Source organism: Amphiura filiformis, chromosome 18 (genome assembly GCF_039555335.1).
Source record: "Amphiura filiformis chromosome 18, Afil_fr2py, whole genome shotgun sequence".
Taxonomy (NCBI): Eukaryota; Metazoa; Echinodermata; class Ophiuroidea; order Amphilepidida; family Amphiuridae; genus Amphiura; species Amphiura filiformis.
This window is the reverse complement of record NC_092645.1, coordinates 4402047-4422181: the sequence shown is the minus strand read 5'-3', so window position 1 is coordinate 4422181 and position 20135 is coordinate 4402047. Positions and strand designations below refer to the sequence as shown.

Sequence of the window (20135 nt, the reverse complement as noted above, 5' to 3'; positions counted from 1 at the left end):
GGGAGTTTCCATGAAGACTAGTCTGTACTCTGTAGCCAGTTAATGCATGCTCGCAGTTCGCGTTTTCGTGTACACTACTCAAAGTCATGTCATGACAGAATCAAATAACACAGCACAGCTAGCTTAAGCTTAACAGTTCCTTGGAATGGTTTCATACCAACGTATAACTTTACCTCCACTAGGTTCTTGAATAACTGCTAAGTCTTTCTGGTGAATCCCTTGTATTTACATTGCAAATGTTAGATATAAAAATCTGCAACTATCTCAGCCCATGTGCCATCCGTGTTGCTCAGGTAGGCAGCCATTTTGATCTCCCACTATCTCCAACTTGTAGGCAATTAAGCCTGTCTCCCAATTAGCTGGCTGGGGTGTCTGATGCTGGATGCTCAATGCCTCAATCAATCCTATGATATACCAGTGGACATCACAGGTATAAGAGTGATTTATTGAGACAGATGCTCTATTCAATTCTTAGCAAATCAATGGTGTCAATGATTTACTGAAAACATGCCCAAAGTGCTACATGGTTTTGCTACTATCCAGCATGGTGCTTTGTCAGTCTGCACTTAGTTAAATAATATAATTGCAAGGATTTGATATGATCAAGACTTTTAATGACATAATTCTAACGTGTCCGATTAGTAAATACTGTTGTACTGACAACGCCTTGCACATCAAAGACATGCATTTCAACAGTCGGAACTTGATAATCAACTTATATCATTACTATTCAGTGGATATGGACCATAGACTAATACAGACTATTTTTTAACAGTCAAAGCAGGGACTGCCTGTTGAAAATGAGAAAAGAGCTGTAGAATGCTCTTCTGGTCTCTTCCAGAAGAGCTTTTAGAAGAGCTGTTTGCACCTGTGGCCATTTAAGCATAAAGAATTAACTAGTCATCTAGAAGAGCTATAAATTGCTCTTGCAAATGCAACTTAAGAAGAGCTGTAGAGGAGTGATTGCTCTCACTCTTCTCAAAAGGCAGTCCCTGTCAAAGTCCCTGTCCTTTGTATGCTTTGAATTCTCGCATATAATAGGGCTGATTGTTCGATCCTGTGTGTCTAACAATCACACCAGGGTTGTGTGCCTTCACATATACATGATAGAGCATTATGTATCTTTGCATTTACGCAAATGACCATAAAAATGTGCAGTATGTGCATAGCAGTTTTGTCTGTCACACTTCATGGACTGATTGGCCCTCATTATCGACTGTTTGGAGTTTGTCTGTATCTCTTAAGTCCATGATATAGACACTTCTATGAAAATTTTCTGTTCTCATACCCACATCTCGAGGTCAAGTTTTAACCTATATATGAGTATTGAATGGACTTTAATGAACTGTGTCAAAATAAATGATGATACATTTTTGAATAGCACTGATTTTTAATCGCTGCTTGGATGAAATTCAAACCAGATTGGCTACAACAAATCCTTATAAGTTGACTGTAAGCTAAATTAAGAACATCTTGGCTTGGTTTCACAGGTTAAAAGGTTACTGCATTCAGTCAACATTAATGGGTATATTTTTACGGGAAAATTTTCTGGACATGTGACCAATAGGTATCAATGTAAGTATGAACTCGAGCCTGATCTCTGACCCCCGGCGGTGACCTCGCTATTCAAGTCTTAGTAATTTTGAATTGGAATAGTATTCTTGGCTGCAATTTCGATAGAAATTTGTGTCTTGCAAATTTATTAAATATCATGCAAGCTTAATTTCTTCACAATATCATCAAAACGTAATTTCAAAAATATCTATCTACGGAAAAAAATATTTATCTACGGAAACTCTTACCATAATATTATTAACTTGCGACAAGTTACTTATTTTGCATCAAAGGAAGAATTCTTCCTATTCAAATACATTGTTAGACCACCCGCTGTGCTCGGGTCACATTCCATAATGCTAACATGTCATGCCCATGGATGTCACATGTCCAGAAAATTTTCCCGTGAAAATTTACCTATTAATTCTGACTGGCATTAGGCTATTCTAATTGAAATCCATACACCCCCTATGGAAGACATGACCTTACCCTTCCACACAGGGGGTATAGATTTCAAATGAAGTCATTCACTCAGGTAAAAACCCAAGCTGAAATCCAAACTCCTGTGTAGAAGCATTTCTAAAATAGGGTGTATGGATTTCAACTAGAATAAATAGCTCATTAGGGGAATTATCATGGTGTTCTAATACATGCATGCTTTACTTGCATTTGACAATACAACAGTGCAAAATTTAGCAAATAAATTGCCCTCTTTTGGGGGCAGTCTTCTCCATGTAACATTGCTTTGGGAGGGTACCTAATCTTTCACACAAGTTTGTTTGCCTTCCCACCATACAACCAGTACCATTTATACACAAGTGTGGAGTGGAGCAAATTGAGGTGAAGTGTCTTGCATGCTAAGGGACACATCATGTATGGCTGCGCTGCTGGAGCTCAAACCCAAGATCTACCGCTGGACTACACATGTGGACTTCTGTAATAAAAGTATGTCAAAATGGTTCACAATTGGCGACAGCTTTATTGACAAAGATTCTAAATTTGTCAATGTGCTGGGGCCACATAATCATAACAAGTTTACATTTTCGACATTTTGTAAGTGTTACTGTGAGCCTTTCTTAAATCTCAGTTCAGAATAGAGGCTCAGTATCTAAAATCAAGTTGTTCTTTGTTTTGTTCAACATGATATATTTAAGTTTGTTTAAGTCCCAACTTTGTGCACATGGTAAATTCACATGGCAAAATATGCATGGCACACTTGGGCCAGATGCTGGGTCCAACTTACTGGGAAAAGGTTGGCGGGTAATGCGGTTTAGGTCAGAGTGTTACTGGTTAACCCTAACTAAAGCTCACTGTGAAAAGCACTGTGCATGAATGGATATCATGTGATGCGATGACGCTATCAGCTCGAGTCATATATACGCAGGGAATCGCTGGCTGGGCCAGCGAAACTGCCGTGGGTACAGGCCTGTGATCTTATGCGTGGCATGCGAGGGGTCGGAGGTTCGAATCCCGGGAGTGCCATGTGACTTCTTTGTTCATCTTCTCTCCTTTTTCATGTGTTCTTTAACTTCCGATAGCAAAAAAACATGGGTATGGTTAGGGTTAATGTGCTCAGTGGAAACAGATCGGTTCGGAGTGATGCGGTGTGGACACCCGCAACCGTGATCCACCTAGATCAAAGAGAAATTAGAAAACTGGTATGCCCAGTGGAAACAGATCGGTTCGGAGTGATGCGGTGTGGACTCCCGGCCACCGTGATCCACCTAGATCAAAGAGAAATTAGGGTGTGCCCAGTGGAAACACACAATTTCTGTACACCATGCCATGAGTCTCACCTTTTACTAATTTGAACAAAGTATATTATAGCCATATCTTAAACTTGACCCAATTTAAATATCTGGAAATTATCACTTTTGGAAATAACACTTCAGTCAATTAGGGCATTTGTATGAAGATTAGAGTTAATCTTAGTTTACAAATAACTCTTGTCCAAACTAATTTAAACCTTCCTCACCGATTAAAAATTTCACATTGGTCACACTTGAAACAAATGGTGTCTATGTAAAGAGTAATCTTAGAGTGGGAAGTCTAAATTTTGAGGTAATATCTGATCAAACAAGAAATGTCTTTAAAAAAGACAACGCAGTGATTAAAGGAAACATGATGGATTTGCCTCGGTTCCGGAGCCACTGATTTAAAAGTAACAGGTTTTAAAGCCCATTCGTCGACTTGCTCATTTGGACGATCGTATCGTGAGTCATCAAAATTCAGATTTTGGTACCTTTGCATTGTCATAGATGTGCTAACATAGTAATTCAGCTGAAAGCTATGTATTTAAGACAAAATTTCTTTGTACTTTCGCTGGGATCACTGAAAGCACTTAACTTAAGAGAAGTATAGAATAAATAATCTTTGAATGAAAACATCACATCTGGAGGCTTAATAGTTATATTCGTCTCCGTTTAATGATTTTGTCACTGCAGGTTTGTCTTCAATGTTGTTAATTAATATTAATTGAAAGGTCAGCACAGCATTAACACTCAATGCCTAACAAAACTGAGATTTTGTATGAATTGAGTTAGATGCTGTAGGCCTAGCTATTTGACTTCACTTTAGCATATTCATATAAAGACAAGTAATTGAAATAACAGGTTGCTGGAATGTTTTGTAACAATGTGTGATATCTGGTTTAGGGCCCAAGCCGCCAAATTTGTAATTGAGATCAAGGCAAAAATATGGTGTAGGGGCATACTACAAATCATCAGAACTCTAGAACCAAGCATATTGAAGTATGGCGGTTGCCCGGTATGGGTCACGCCCATTGTGGCATGTAGGCTACACCTTTCCGCAATAAATAAAAACGCGTAAAACAGGTACTTTTTGTGGGTAGGCGCGATACGCGCGTTTCGTGTTTAGGGTGTAAACATGAAAAATTGGGGGAAAAGGTAGCAAAATTGCAATTGCTAATACGCGGAAATGAAATTTAGGGTATGAAATTTGATACAAGGAATCCCTGTTTAGGGTGTGAAACAGGCGCGTGTTACCTGTTTAGGGTGTCGTTTTTGCCAAGGGTTAAATCCTTGTTTAAAGTGCTTTCAAAAGTTGATTATCGCGGATGGTGTACAGGCGACAATAGGAGTGCCCCCCCCCCCCTATCCGGGAAATGAATTGTGAAAAATGCTTCCTTTGTTCTGCATGATCAGATTGTGACATATTAGCAGTCAAGTTAGCTCAATCGATAAGGCGTTCGACTGTGGTACGAGAGGTTGCGGGTTCGAACCCTGGCGGTGCCTATACGCTCACGTGGAAAAATTGAGTTAGCTTGAAATTCCCTGGACAAGGAACTCACTGCTAATTTGTCTCGTTGTAACCCGTTAAACTCGGGAGCTGATCCTGGTTGCGATGGTTATTTGTGGAATGTCTAGGGTGTGCGCTCTTGGGGCAGCAAAGTCCCTGATTTGTTGTTTAATGGTTTGTGGAATGATGCGGGGCCGTAGTGGTCAGCGACAACCTGTAAAGTGTGCTGAGGCTTGTGGATCAACGTCTAGGCGTTGTGCTGTGCAATAAAGCGTAGCGCACTATAAATCACTGCGCTTTTTTTTTTTTTTTAATACGTAACTTCTGGAATTTCACAGACTTTGTATTGGGTTCAAAGGGTTGCTTTTAAATCTGTAGGCCTACTACACATAACTTAATTTCAATGGAATCACAAGAATGTGGTTTTTAGTTTTCTTTAAAACAGCATTTTTGGAGTTATGATACTTTTTATCTGAGTAACAGGTTTGTAAAATATTTGAAACTATAATACTAACATATACTAACAGTTTACATAGATGAATGCGCTTTCTAAATCATGTGTGCACTGGTAATAGAAATAGGCGATGCACATACTAAGTACAGTAATAGATTTTTGTCAACTGAAAAAGAAAGCATAGACCCTGTAAAGGTCTATAATTATGCTGAAAGCAGCATACAGAGAACGTACGTCCACTGTGTGAGAGAACATGCACAACTTACAAGGCCATGCGAATGTTTACCTTGGTGATGCCCCGGGGGTGATGCTACAAGAAGCAATTAGTGCACTTGAGCTTGGGTTCATAAAAAATCTTGATAACAAACTCGCGAGTATGCACTGACGTGCTGACCTGGTCAAGTCATTTCGCATGGTAACCTTCTATATTAACCCCACTACTCCTTTAACCCCATCACAAAATGTTACGCCAGCCGTTATTCGCTGGTTTCCGATTACATCACAGTGATCACACGTTGTGTATAAAACGAGAAAATAAGTTTACTCCAAACCCGGAACCATGCCGATAACTCGCAATAAACAACCGGAGACAAAGACTTTTTCAATTCACGTGTCATCCATGCTGACCGTTTCACTTTATCTGAACGTTAACTTAATGTCCCGTTAAAGCAAAATATAGTCCCATGACAAACATTTCCTCATCATTCTTCATTATCTTCTTTGAATTGATTGTCAGCTTCAGTAGACCTATACAACAATTGTAGGCTATACGACAATAAAACAATTTAACATTTCCCACAATTATTATTAATTGACATGCATAATTTATTGCACGTGTCTGCAACTCCATGTGCCTGTCCACGTGACTTTGACCATTTCACGTTTACTGACCTCTATAGCTCCATGTCCCTCCGCATTAAAACCATAACAAATAGTCCCATGACATAAATTAAGTCATAAATACACGGTTATTTTCGAAATTCTACTGTCACTTTCATTGACAACAATGAATACAACAGTAAAATAAAAATGTCAGCGAAAATTTTACTTGACATGCATTATTTCTCAATCTAAACAAATCTCTTTTCGATGACGTCATATCTCTATCCCTACCTTTATCGTGAATTGAGATATCTGGCGTGAGCGATGCCTTGGGCGAAGTAAGTTAGCGGGGCTAATCTTTTCGAACAAATACAATACACTAGGACATATTATTACACGTAATACAATATTTGCCATTTGCGACATGCCTGGACATTGTGCAGATTTACAAAACAAATGTTTCAACAGTTTAAATATATACGCATTATATCATCAAACATAATCGTGCAACTTCATTTTACTGGAACTCTACTATCACTAAGTACGCATACAGCCTTATCAACGAACTTATGCATATGCAAATGAGCCCAATTCTATACGAAATTGACACCACGCATGCGTCTAGCTCAGTGAAGAGGCCAGAAAAAGTGTGTTTCTAAAAACAGTATATTAAAATGAATGTTTTTTTCCAAATTATCGTACACAAACTCAACACATATACAACAACAATTTTACATAAGTCAATCTTGTTATACATAAAGCTACCAAACACAAAAACAATTTCCACAGTCACAATTATGTGTCAAATAATTATATTTTATCCCCAGCAAATTCCGTATTATATCCGCCTGCGGAAAAAATTGGCTATTCCAGTTGAAATACATCATTCCCTATGAAGAAATGACCTTCCACACAGTGGGTGTAGATTTCAAATGGAGTTATCCATTCATGTAACCCCATTTGAAATTCATTATTTGCATCATTACTTTGGGAACAGGCTGATTTAGAAATATCAGTCTCTTTTTTCCTCTCCACACAGGGGGTTGACTGCAGACAAGTTCTAAATTTTCTTTAAAAATTCACAAATTTCAGAATTGTGCATTTTGAAATCTACACCCCTGTGTAAAATATTAATATTATATCTTCCCTAGGGGGAGTATGGATTTCAACTAGAATAGCTCAGTATGCTTAAGAAATTTGCCCCACATTTTAGCCCGACCCCATACACTAGAATCTCAAAGTCAAGCATACTCATCTGTCAGGACAAAGTGCTTTAAACCCAATATGTTGGTACAATCCAAGAATGACCTTTGAATATGTTGGGTACTAAAACTCATACCCAACAACTTGCAGGTCAAATATTGAGCTTTGATGTTTGAATGGAGATAAATGAACTATGTAATTGGAATGAGATCATTTCTACTCGTAAGGAAACGTGCTGTTGAAATATTCTTCAGCAAATGAATTAACATGGGTAAACCCTGTCTGATGATAACCAGGTGTGTACTATGCAATGAGGTAGAACCAAAGAGTACTCATTATGCCATGTTTGTGTGTTGCTCATAGAGAGCTACCCGGGAAAGCTACCTCCGGATAATTTTGATATGTGCCCGGTAAACTTGTTTCAAAGTGCAGTGTTGTTTATGTTCTGTGTGTAACATGCTGAGCCAAAAATGTGCATTAAAGCGCTGAGTGCACAATCCAGGCCTCGAAATAAGCCAGAATTTCTGAGTGCCATTTGGGCCCTTGATCTTAAATGTTTGAGGGGTCTCACAAATTTTTGTGGGCCCAAATTTGGGCCATTGGTTTTAACCTATATGAACCCCACAAAAAAGTGAGAAAAATTGCCACAAATTTTGCTGGCCATTTGGGCCCGCTGGATTTGTCTTTTGCGGGCCCTCACTGGTTTTCGGGGGCCGAGGGCCCTTCCTCCTTATTTCGAGCCCTGGCACAATCCTTTGTAACGCTCAAGCCGAAATACACAAATCATTGTTTGATTCATGCCTCTTGCGGGGGTTTTTAAGTCTGTACTCTTTGGGTATACTCTCTTTGGGATTTTTCTCTTAACCATTAGTTTCTATGGGGCAGGAAACTACCAGAAGTCGCAGGAGCCAATGTTGTAAAGTTACCCTATTTTTTTCATAACCATTGGTTTCTATGCAACATGAAAAACTGTCATATTAAAGTCGCAGGGAAAATCATCAAAAGTCGCCCAACTGGGCCACTAAATCGCAGGTTTGGCAACCCTACTTCTGATCCCAGGTATTCTGTTCATGGTTGAGAAGCAGAGGAAATCTCACTAGGCCTGTGTTTTGTCTTGATTAGGCATGTGTGTAGGCCTAATTTGAGCTTGGGTTCATCGAGATTAGGCAGAAATTTCACAGTCCATGTCTATTTTATCCTTTACCAATAAGGCCAAGTATGATGTACAATTTGTTAATTTCAACAAGTATCAAATTAAGGAACAGTCAAAAAAAATAATCTGAAGCTCTATCAATGTAAAGTTTCAACATCATGGTTTGTCTCCGGCAGTCACAACATTATGCCTTGTATGTTAGAAAACTAATTACCAAGCATGGATCACATGGTTTTATTTAAAACAAACTCATATTGACCATAGAAACTACTAAAAACTACTAAAAACATCAGATTCTCAACACGCTATATTTAAAATTCACACACCAAAATTGTCTTAGACAATGACGTCATGGTTATTTGTTGTCAACGTTCATTGTATTACTAGGACATCAATGCTCCAGACAATTACGGTGCCCCGGAAATTTTAAATATCACATGTTGAAAGACGCCTGTTTTTATTCGTTTTTCTGATCAATAAGACTTTGTTTTAAATAAAACAATGCGATTTGTGCTTCATACTTATTATTCTAATATATCAGGCATAATATTATGATTGCCAGGGATTTCATCAGGTCACTGTCCTTTACAGGAAAAAAATAGAAAAAAGACTCAACAATCATAGTTGAGTCTGTCACCTGGCGCTCTCACAGGTCATATCCTATCATGTTAGATATTTTCATGTTCATAATTAGGTCCTAAAGGAAATCCATTCTAGTCTGTATTAGATAACGAATAAATCTAGACTTGGCTAATCAATTAAGCTAATTAGCTAACGAGGATGAGATCAAGGGTATTATGTGCTTTTGGTACAAATACGTAAACCTCACAGATGATGGGGAAAAAACAATGTATCAGCAAATTATGAAATCTAAAACTTTTGATGGGTTTAAATTTATAATCTAAAATTTCCAGGTAAAGTAGGCTTGGAAGTTTGGCAAGAATCCATATCAAATGTTGCATTTATTTTGCAAAGTAGGATCGGTCGGTCGGGGGATTGGTTTTTTTAATTATCTTTTTTTAATGGAAATGATACAGAAGGCTTGAAAATTCAAAAAATACCTGCAATTTTTTGCAAATATATTTTGAAAACTTTCTGAATTTTGTTCAAAAAATTTTCATCAAAATTATTCCACTTAAATTTTTTTAAATTTCACACAGCTCAAACAATGATCTCCAAAAACGGAAAATGTGGGTTGGTCAGGCTCATAGAAAATGTTGTCGCTAATGTCCATTTTCTTAGATTATTCATTATATTTTAAAACATTTGGTTTACCCTCAATATCTCATTTCCTGATTTTTGCCTACATGGATTAGACTGTGTCAGTCTGGCATTGGGCTATTCTAGTTGAAATCCATACACCCCTTTATAAGACAACACCTTAATCTCCTACACAGGGAGAGCATGTAGATTTTAAATGGGGTTTACCTGAATGGGCGACTCCATTTGAAATTCACACATTGGAGATGTCAAGTCATGTATTCCATACGGGGTGTATGGATTTTAACAGGAATAGCTTTTTCAATCATTAGCAAAGACTCGGACCGGAATATATCTAATAGAAACATCACATTTACATTCAGTCATTTAAATACAATAATTGAATTTATAATCAATTTAATATACAGAAATTTTATGACATAATTCTGCATAATCAGATAATCTTAAAGCATATCGGTCGTGTGCCTTGAGCTCGCCACCAAAAAAAGGTGGCGACGTTACATTTTGCGAAAGTCGACTCAAAACAAATGATGATATCTCTGTCAAGCAAGAAGGTATTGTCATGCTTGTGGTCTCATTTTATTGCTAAATAAAATGCACTTTCAACCCTGTAAAAAGAAATGCTTGAACTTTTTTAATACTGACACTGTGCTTCATAGAATTCAGAATGGGCAGGGTGGCGGTGGTGGGGGATGTGGTGGTGGGGATGTGGTACACACAAACTCTATGGGATTGGTATTTTTAGTGCGTAATCTGCTTCTGTAAAGGCTGTAAATTGGATTTGGACTCTATTTAGCATCTAAAACACTCATGGCCTTACAGCTTAACAATTCTACTAATTGTTTTTAATAATTTATGTTTGGTTTAGTCTAGAAAATACAAACTTTTCCATACAAAACTACCCGTTGTCATATTAACACTGTATTAAGTAATGCAGATGTCTTCAAAATCTAAGAGTTACTGTAAAATTTTAATTACTTATCCTATCATAGTCAAAGTATAGATTTTCTGAAGAGAAATTTGACGAGGAATCTAAATATGGACATATTTTTTTCTGTATGGGTTAGGGGGAAAATGCTTAGGTTCAAAATATGTTGAATTGTAAAAAAATCTAACATACTTTGGGACACCCTTATTTTCGAGATTACCAAACAGCTGTGATTTTTTTTCTTCCAAAGTTAGTTGGCTCTCCATATCCTCTAAACAAATGAATGTTGTTTACTTCCAGTTTATTACTGTAAGTTGGTAATAAGCAATGCATTGAGTGACCCCTTTTTATCAAAATCTTTTTATTCCACCTGTATAACTTGCAGGTCACCCTGTATAATGAGTTAAAATGTATATATTTGAATTGCTTATGCCTTCAGCTTTCCAAAAATGTATACTTTTGCTAGTTTAGGGTTGATGATCGTCGAGATAATCTAATTAGAAACCCGGTTGGTGTAAAAATTCATAATATTTGTCATGTAACGCTAAGGGTAGCGAGTTCAGGACACACGGCCTATCAAGTCATATCATGATCAGAAAATCTGCTGTCATTTTGTTCAGTGCAATATGATCCTAAGTCTCATACGTCAGGTTTGTGGATTAGGATTAAAAATAGGCAGCAGCCAGGATTTTTCATATTTTAAGGTACATTTTCATGATTAAAGTCACCTTTTGAGTGTAAAAACCTCATCAGGTGGGGCTTTCACTGTTACATAGTCCCTTTAGATTTTAACATATTTTAAGCACATCCAGAAACACAGCAGATATTTGCCATTGCCTGATTATTCTTATCACCTCAAAGATCCCCAGGCTAGTAACTACCTCAATTAGACCATTTTCTTTTAAACTAAGAAGATTTTGGTATCCAAGTCAAAAAACCTCAACATTCAGTGCCTCTCAAAAGATCCCCAAGTGAAATCCCCCACTTACATAATCCCTCTAAATTTTGACATATATTAAGCACATCCAAGGTGTACCTGAGCTTCAACAGTTCCCAGGTCACCAGCTATTTTAGACCATTTTCTTCTCTACTTGGAATTTTTTTACAAGCTACACCCACAAGAGTATTATGAGAATATTTCATCCACTTTGGTACAGATGAATTTTAGAAAGAGTTCTTTCTTATAAAGGAGGCTCATTGTTAGATGCAACAAGTCATTATAAGTCCAGTCAGGGTAACTAACTTTACAGCTTGCCTGTTCTGCAAGTCCATATGGATGTTTGCTCAATTTTCTAAACTGAATTATTAGTTGAATAAACATTATTATGTTGATTTAGTCAAAGGATATAGCAGTTATCCGCTATCAAGACCCTTATAGATTTAAAAACTTCCTTCAGTTTCCCTAGATATACTAATTGCGACCCGTCAACTTATATCTTTACCTCATTACGTTATAATTTCAGATTTCCTTTCAACAGAGTTCACATCGGGTAAAGGTATATACAAATGAAGAACTTTCCTCTCTGGATCATAATGACCATGAGAAGTGTTCAATTTCCCAAAAGGTAATGATAATTATCCCTGAATAAGATTCCAGTATGTTTTTTTCTTATGTAGTGTACGCATCTGGCCTGTTTGATTACAAAACAAACTCTGTTCATTTTAGCAACTGACCTTTTAAGTGAAACATTTTGCCAAATTTAAAACAGGTAATTCTATTTTTAAAGTGGCATCTGCTTCTCTATTTTCTTTTCACGACTGTACATTCATTAATTGAACAAGTTTGGATATAACCAAGAAAATTTTAAAACTTTCAACAGAAACTGAAGGCAAATAAATAAATATTTACCTGCTAATATTTTTGGTAACTAACAGTTACCATCCTCAGTCAGTAATGACTGGCTGACTGTCTTCTTCACACTTGGATGATTTTGGTGTTTCTAGAAGACAGTCGTAAATCCTTGGATATTTATTAAGTTTTATTTTTCTTAATTGCTTAATTGGTAGGTTTTTGCAATGGGCTATTCCACTTGAAATCCATACACCCCCTACAGAAGATATAACATTAATCTCCCACACAAGGGTGAAGATTTCAAATGGAGTCATCCATTTAGGTAACTTCATTTGAAATTCATACTCCCTGTGTGGAAGATTAAGGTCACATTTTTCACAATGGAGTATGGATTTCAACTGGAATAGCTTTATTACACCAGCACTTTATCATCTCTCAATTACTCTTGATCCAACTCCAAGTATGATATGACCATTAACAGGTACACACCACTGTACACTATGCCATATCTCTTGCTTAATGTTGTGCTTATGAAATGTAGCTCCCTATTGAAAGAATTTTTGCTTAGTCATGGCAATGACACCAACAATATTTGATGTGCATGATTTTATGTTGTGTTAACCCCCTGAGCACTACCTGCTGATCTAACATTGCCTCTGATTGGCCAATTACATGATATCTTTACTTTAATCACCAATCAGAATGGAGCTTTGCAAATAATTCACCCCAATTTTTTTGCGTGGTTAGTCTAACAATGTTGCTGATTGGTCCAATTGATAATGAAAACTTCTCTTTGGCCAATCGGCAGGTAGGTCTCATGGGGTAAACACATACGTCACTGCTGGAAGTAATCAAAAACATTACACCAGTGTTTTTTCACAGAACTTGAGTTTCACCTGATGTATATCACCTGCTTGGAGCGCAAAAAAGTTAAACATGTTTAACAAAGGTAGTTAACCATTCTGTGTTCCAAACCGCCTCAGCAGTTAGCATGCCTGTGCATCAAGCAGTCGATATGATGACATATTGGAAAACCATGTTTCCTTGTTATGATGTATATAGCTAGCTGCCCATTGAAAAAAATTGTCAGGAATGAAGCATGTTTCCACAAGGAACACCTGTTTCATAATAATATGCTGCATTCCAATTCAAAATGTCAAAGTTCACTGACCCAGTATATCCCTGTAATCTTACTAAGTGACCTCATTATGTTCTGGATATCAAAAATCATACCCAGAAACATGAGGTCAATATTGAAGACTGCAGTAATGAATAAGAGTCAGCGAACTTTGCCACTGAAAGTGTGACTATAGTAACCTACCTTTCACTTCTAACTTGGGTGTCAAAATCTATCAACTCTGGAGGTTCTGGTGCGATACTGTATGTTATGAATCGTAAACCTTCAAAGCAGCCGAAGTGATGTGAGAGCGTTCCGTGGGAAAGAGGCAGGTATGGTTGTAGTATCGACGCCAAGCGAATAGATTGGTGGCGCTCAGTGTTTGCGCTTCTCCAGCTGAAAGGACAAAAGAAATATATTAAATAAATAAAAGTACACTTCATTGTTCTACATATCGTCCTTGGGCAGGAAAAGGCTAACTATGTGTCATTGGCCCCTGAACATGCTTAAAACAATACATCCTATGTAACCTATTGGCAGTTTTGCTTCAAACATGTCCAGGGCCAAAGACACATAAAGAGGTTTTTCCTGCCCAACAACGATATGACAACTCATTCAAGTTGTCAAGAATGCAAATTCTAGGCAACTTTTTATTTTAATTTTTTTGTTAATTTTAATTTTTTGGTGAAGTTTTCTTAAAGATTCAAGTTATTTTAAGTACAGGAAAGGGCTGATCCATGCTGGAGTACATTCTGTGCAACCCCTCCTAATATTTCCAAAAATGTATAAAAAGACAAAAAAAATAGAGAAGAAAAGGAGAGAAATGAAGCAAGGTGGAAGTTAGGGTGCATCTCTTGCCCCTCATGTTACACAAATTTCTTGTCCCTAGTCTCAAAATGTTCCATTGGTCAAAATATTACCCCATACCAAATTTAAAATTATTCGAAGTCGTTTAGGGGGCCTCCGTGGCGTTGAAATTGTTGGTCAATTGCCATACCATATGCATAAGGCAACTATTTTGTTTTGCATGATTAACATTAGAAATTACTGCTGCCTTATGTATTTTGCCCATGTAGTTAGGACTATTATGATTCAAGATGTTAAAAAAGCTCATGTCCCAAAATTTAACAAAGGGAGCTATCTACAAGGACCAAGTTTATGTAAACATAAATGGCTGCCCTTTGCTGTCTTTACTGTGTAATTGTGAAATTACTTAAATATTCATAACTTTCCTGTTTCCATGCCAACTTTGAACCGTTATGCTGATAGTTACTACTACAGACTATAGTGATCACACACTTGCATCTAGACCTTGCTGAATTTGATGAGACAACACACACAGGACTGAGGTTCTTCAAATCTTGATTTGGGTATCTCTGACTGGTACTGGCATGATCATTTACCTTATTCAGCTTTATACATTGTCTTTGTTGTTGCCGTTTAAGCTAGTGCTTCTCCTGTGTTGGTACTTAGTCAAATGTCACTGGAGAATGCAACTGCAAAGTGTACCATTTTGTTTGGTTTTACATTGCAACTTTCTTTTTATGTAATATGATTTAACTGGCACTTTTTGAAATTATATGATTCACATACTAACCTTTGTATAGGCCTATGAATATTTCCATGAGGTACATGTAGTTCTTGGATTGGAACCTCAATTCAAGTTCAAGCAGATTTTGGGAACAAAAGTTTTGCCATTCATCTGGCCTAGCATCTACAATGCTCTGGAATCTTAAACTTAACTTCTGAGTTTGCTCACTAATGTAATTCACAACTTCGCAAAATCATCTCTGCTGAGAGCTGCGGTCTGAAGATTTGAAGGACCTTAGCCTTCCATGCTTTTTTTAAACGTATTTAACATGATGCTGTACTGTCTCATCAAATTGAGCAAGGTCTAGAAATTGTACAACTTGCAAGTGTGCGATCACTCTTCTGTAGTAGTATCAGCCTAATAGGTCAAAGTTGGCACGAAAACAGTAAAGATATGTATATCGAAGCAAATTCACAATTACACAGTAAATACAGCAAAGGGCAGCCATTTATGTTTACATAAACTTGACCTCTGTAGATAGCTCCCTTATGTTTTTTTTTTGAGTTGGACTATTTTAACATCTTGATTCATTAATAGTCCTGACTACATGAACAAAATACATAAGGCAGCAGTAATTTCTAATGTTAACCATGCAAAACAAAATAGCTGCTTTATGCATATGGTATGGCCATTGACCAACAATTTCAACGTCACAGAGGCCCCCTAAACGACTTGAATAATTTTAAATTTGGTATGGGGTAATATTTTGACCAATGGAACATTTTGAGACTAGGGACAAGAAATTTGGGTAACATGAGGGGCAAGAGATGCACCCTAGTGGAAGTGGGAGAACTCACCCGAAATACTTTACCCCCCCAATTTCAAATCCTGGATTTGCCTCTGGGATGAATAATCTGCATCATCAGAATAATGCTCCTGCATTTGTTATTAATATATGCTAGTTTGTTTGGTCTATTATGAATCTATGCATGAGATCCACCTGTTTGCATTATCGCACCACACCTAATCTATGCATCATATATGAAAACAAACATGTGTTTTATATGACTCTAACAATGTCTACAAATTGGAACAATTTGTGCATTTCCTAAGGCATACTACATGTTGTAGGGGTGTTTTTGTATGTGTAGCTGTAGCCAGCGTTCGAAATTTTGGTTGTCCGTTCGCCAGGGACAACTAAAAAAGTCACCGGACAACCAAAAATACTGATTCGGTTGTCCACCGGACAACCATAAATCTGTAGCCAAAACTCACCTTTGTAGGCCTACGGACAACCAAAAACTTCGACGGACAACCAGAAATTGTAATCTGGTTGTCCGTGGGACAACTTTCATTTATTTTTCCTTAATTGAACACTGGCTGTAGCTGATCATTATCAGGTACTTGCATAGAATTTAAAAAAAAAGGAGAACAAGGAGTTGGGATAACCGTATCTAGTTTGTGATGTATTGCAAAAGTATTTCTTTTTGATGTCAAACTCAACAATGTCCCCTATTTTTGAGGCAGCTGTTTGGAACACAAAAAGGCATAAAAACTAAATTTACAGTATTTTAATATCATTGCTATTTTTGCTATAAAAATATAAAAATATGCAAGATAACCTTTAGATATACCATGTTCAGAGTCCTACATTTCCTTCCACTATGTGTACCATCGGGCTCTTCCACTTGAAATCCACACATCCCCTACGGAAGACATGACCTTAATCTCCCACACAGAGGGTGTAGATGTTGAATGGATTCACACATTCAGGTAACCTATTTGAAATTCATACTTCCTGTATAGAAGGTTAAGGTCATGTCAGGGTGTATGGCTTTCATCTGGAATAGCCCATTGTCTGGCTCGTAAACTGGTGCCTTGTCAGCGCTCAACGTGCAGACATATATCTGGCACGGAATGGAAGAGAATTGAACTAAGCTAGGCCTAGATATAGACTTGATCACTAGGATCCACAACATGCTCAACTATCAAGGCACAGTTCTTTAACCCCAATATATTTGCATATTCATTGAATGACCTTTGAAAATTTGGGTACAAAAACTCATACTCTGAAACTTGAGGTCAAATTTTGCACCATGATTGTTAAATTGAGGTTATTGAACCATGCCATTGTGGTCCATAGTGTTGTTAGCGCAATGTGCAGACGTATATCTGGCACGGAATTTAAGAGAATTGAACTTAGCTAGCTAGGCCTAGATTTTAGACTTGATGATATCACGGATGACGAATAGGTAGTGTTCCCTCATGGGCCATTGCCAAGTAATACATGTATGTTGTATTCAAATAAAATAGCCAGAAAATGTGTTAAAAATTTGCACTTCATTGTTTTCTGTAGACAATAAGATTATTTACCAACTCTGCCATGATTGCATGTCGCACAATTGTGTACCTCCAGATAAAGTACACCTTTCGCCAGTGAACTTTAATTTAAGGGATGGGTTTATATGTGTGTAAATGGAGGAGAAATGGGAGGATTTTGGCATGTTTGCTGTGATTGTTTGCCTAGCAATATTGATCACAAGTACACAATTGATGGTGCATATCAAGGACCAAACTCTATAGTTTTATATTTGAGCACGATCACTTCTGTAAGGTCATGGGAAATTATGTAAATCGGCTTTTATATTTGATGTTGCATATCGGCTCACGCACTTTTTTTTTTACCCAGTATTTCACAAAGTCCCTGTACTCTGATGACCCTATGAATTTTTGCTGGTATGTTGAGCACTTTAAACAATTAATTATAGTACTTACCTCCTACTTTAGGAACATGCATATGCCTTAATGTATGTCGACCATGTCAACAACCCAGTGTAGTTTTACATGGTTGGAAAAGTCTATTTCCTTTCGCTATTTTGCCAATCATAATTCATAAATTGTCCAACTTTTTGACAAAAAGAGTTTTGCAACTATTCCGCCAGCAAGGAAACACAAATTTATGTGTATCCAGTGCGTCCTTTACGTTTAAATAGTTCAGTTTATTGTCAAGTTGTGCCTCTATACGCCATATTTACGGAATTGATGATACGAGCTGATACGGAATTTTTGAACCCAAATTTCTTGAAATATACATTACCTTTTTAACTTCTCGCCACGAAATTGGATTCATAAGAAGGTCAAATACAAGCCTTCCATTATGGCTGGTATCATCATCTCGATTGGTGTCTTGTGTTAGTATTATTCCATATTTTGCTGGTAGAAGTTCAATGAAACCTTCCATAATTCACGACTACTGTCACTTGTGTTATAAACTCGATGTGTTTACTATATTGTCGCTCGGGTCCGCGACTAATCGCAGGGACCGGTATATCATTAGCTATTCTATACACTTTTCAATAGCCTTATTGTGATGTGTGGGAGTTTTAAAAGCCGAGCCATGAACAAAATATAATGCGAGCACCCAGGGGGGCATCATCTTTAGAGGTGACGGTATGTGCCTGTCAATATATGCCCCTCTTTTGAAGCCGACTATACCCGATGACCAGGCACCTTCAGTTTTCAAAATATTATACCCAATGACCCCTTTTTCATTTTGTTTGTACATAATGACCCTTTTTTTTTAAAATAAAAAAACCCCAACGTTTTGTACTGATATGCGCCTACTTCGCGACGCTTGTAGGCACATATTATATAGGCCTACCCATCAATTCTAAAGTTGAGTGCCCAGGCGGCTATGATACTGCGGGCCAATGAACAATGAGATAGTGGCTTTTCTGATATAGCTTTGAGGAACTGTTGAAGTATAAATCAGCCAAGCAGTAGGTGTGTCCAAATTGCACATCTTGAATTGAGACCAAGACATGCTGTTATTTCCATTGTTATACCGTTCCGCTTGGTTTATTACCTACCATTGCCTACGAGATGCAGTTCTAAGGTGACAGAGGGACAGGTCTGCAATTGATTCCACAACCATTTATACCTTTCATCTGTTTTATTGTATTATCGTGCGAATTGCTCCGTGGTACCTTACGGGTACCTGAATTTTATTTGAATGAAGGTGACTCTGTCATGCTTGACGTCATATTGCATAATTTCTATACAGTATATGCAATAAACCAACCAGAACAGTATAACAATTGGAATAATAGGCAGTTCTAAGATAGGTTAAGAAGAATATAACGTCACAATTCTGTATTATTATTCAAGGTTGTAGCGTGTGTCTATGCTGTCATGTAGGCCTACCTGGCAACAGACACGCCCGGTACAAACAGATGAAATTTGTAGAAAAGCGTGATTATGACAAAAACATTAAAAATGATACTTTGAGGTATTGTTTTTTTAATTTTTGTATGGCAGATCATACATACACATGTGCTGAGGTCAAAAAGGTAAAAATTTTGTTTTTGACCCCTGACTCACCTGTCATTCCAAACAACCCCTTAAAGTGTGTGCTTACTTGTGTTCTGCTTCTAATGCATAATTGTGCCAATAATGTGGGCTAAAATGTTACCCAAACAAAACAATGTAACGGTCAAGCTTGAAGATGCAAATTACATACATAAATAATAAGGCGCCTTTCCAACTTAATCAAAGTGCCATAAAAAAAACGAATCAAAAGCAGCAAAAACAGAGTCAACAGGATGGATAGAAATGAGACTTCAAAACCTTCTTGAACCTAGGCAGTGTCTTCCTGATGGGGGCAGAAACTTAAAACGATTCATCTCCAATGCGATTTTTTCCGACATGAACAGTAAGAAGAGTAGTATCAGAAGATGAGTGAACATGTCATGAGTCCAGTATACAGGTTTGAGTTTATGAGTAACAAAGTCTGTGAAATAAACTGGTGCATTACCCTGAAGACATTTGAAAACATACATGCATATCTTGAATTTGATGCGCTCCCGTATGGGCAGCCAGTGTAGAGTGTCCAGGAGGTGATGGGCTATCATGTCTGTCAGCACGGAAAATAAGTTAAGCGGCTTCAAATTCATGTTCCATATTGGGTTTTGACGGTAAATGCCAAAGGCATGCACGCTATTTGGTCTCCATGCATGACAAACCAATATGGATAGCATCTTGGTGTAGATGGATAGTGTTACACAAGTTGCAATTCTGAGTCAATACTCTTTAAGGCCTGTATG

At 37.4% G+C, this 20135-nt stretch overlaps 1 protein-coding gene across 1 annotated transcript in view; it reads right to left on the bottom strand.

Moving 5' to 3' along the window:
- Positions 1-20135, bottom strand: part of LOC140139768 (uncharacterized) — a 156165-nt gene that overhangs the window by 70755 nt on the left and 65275 nt on the right. Inside the window, 3 exon segments of the mRNA XM_072161475.1 lie at positions 13707-13799; positions 13801-13857; positions 13859-13898. Of these exon segments, the coding sequence (XP_072017576.1) occupies positions 13707-13799; positions 13801-13857; positions 13859-13898 (190 nt within the window).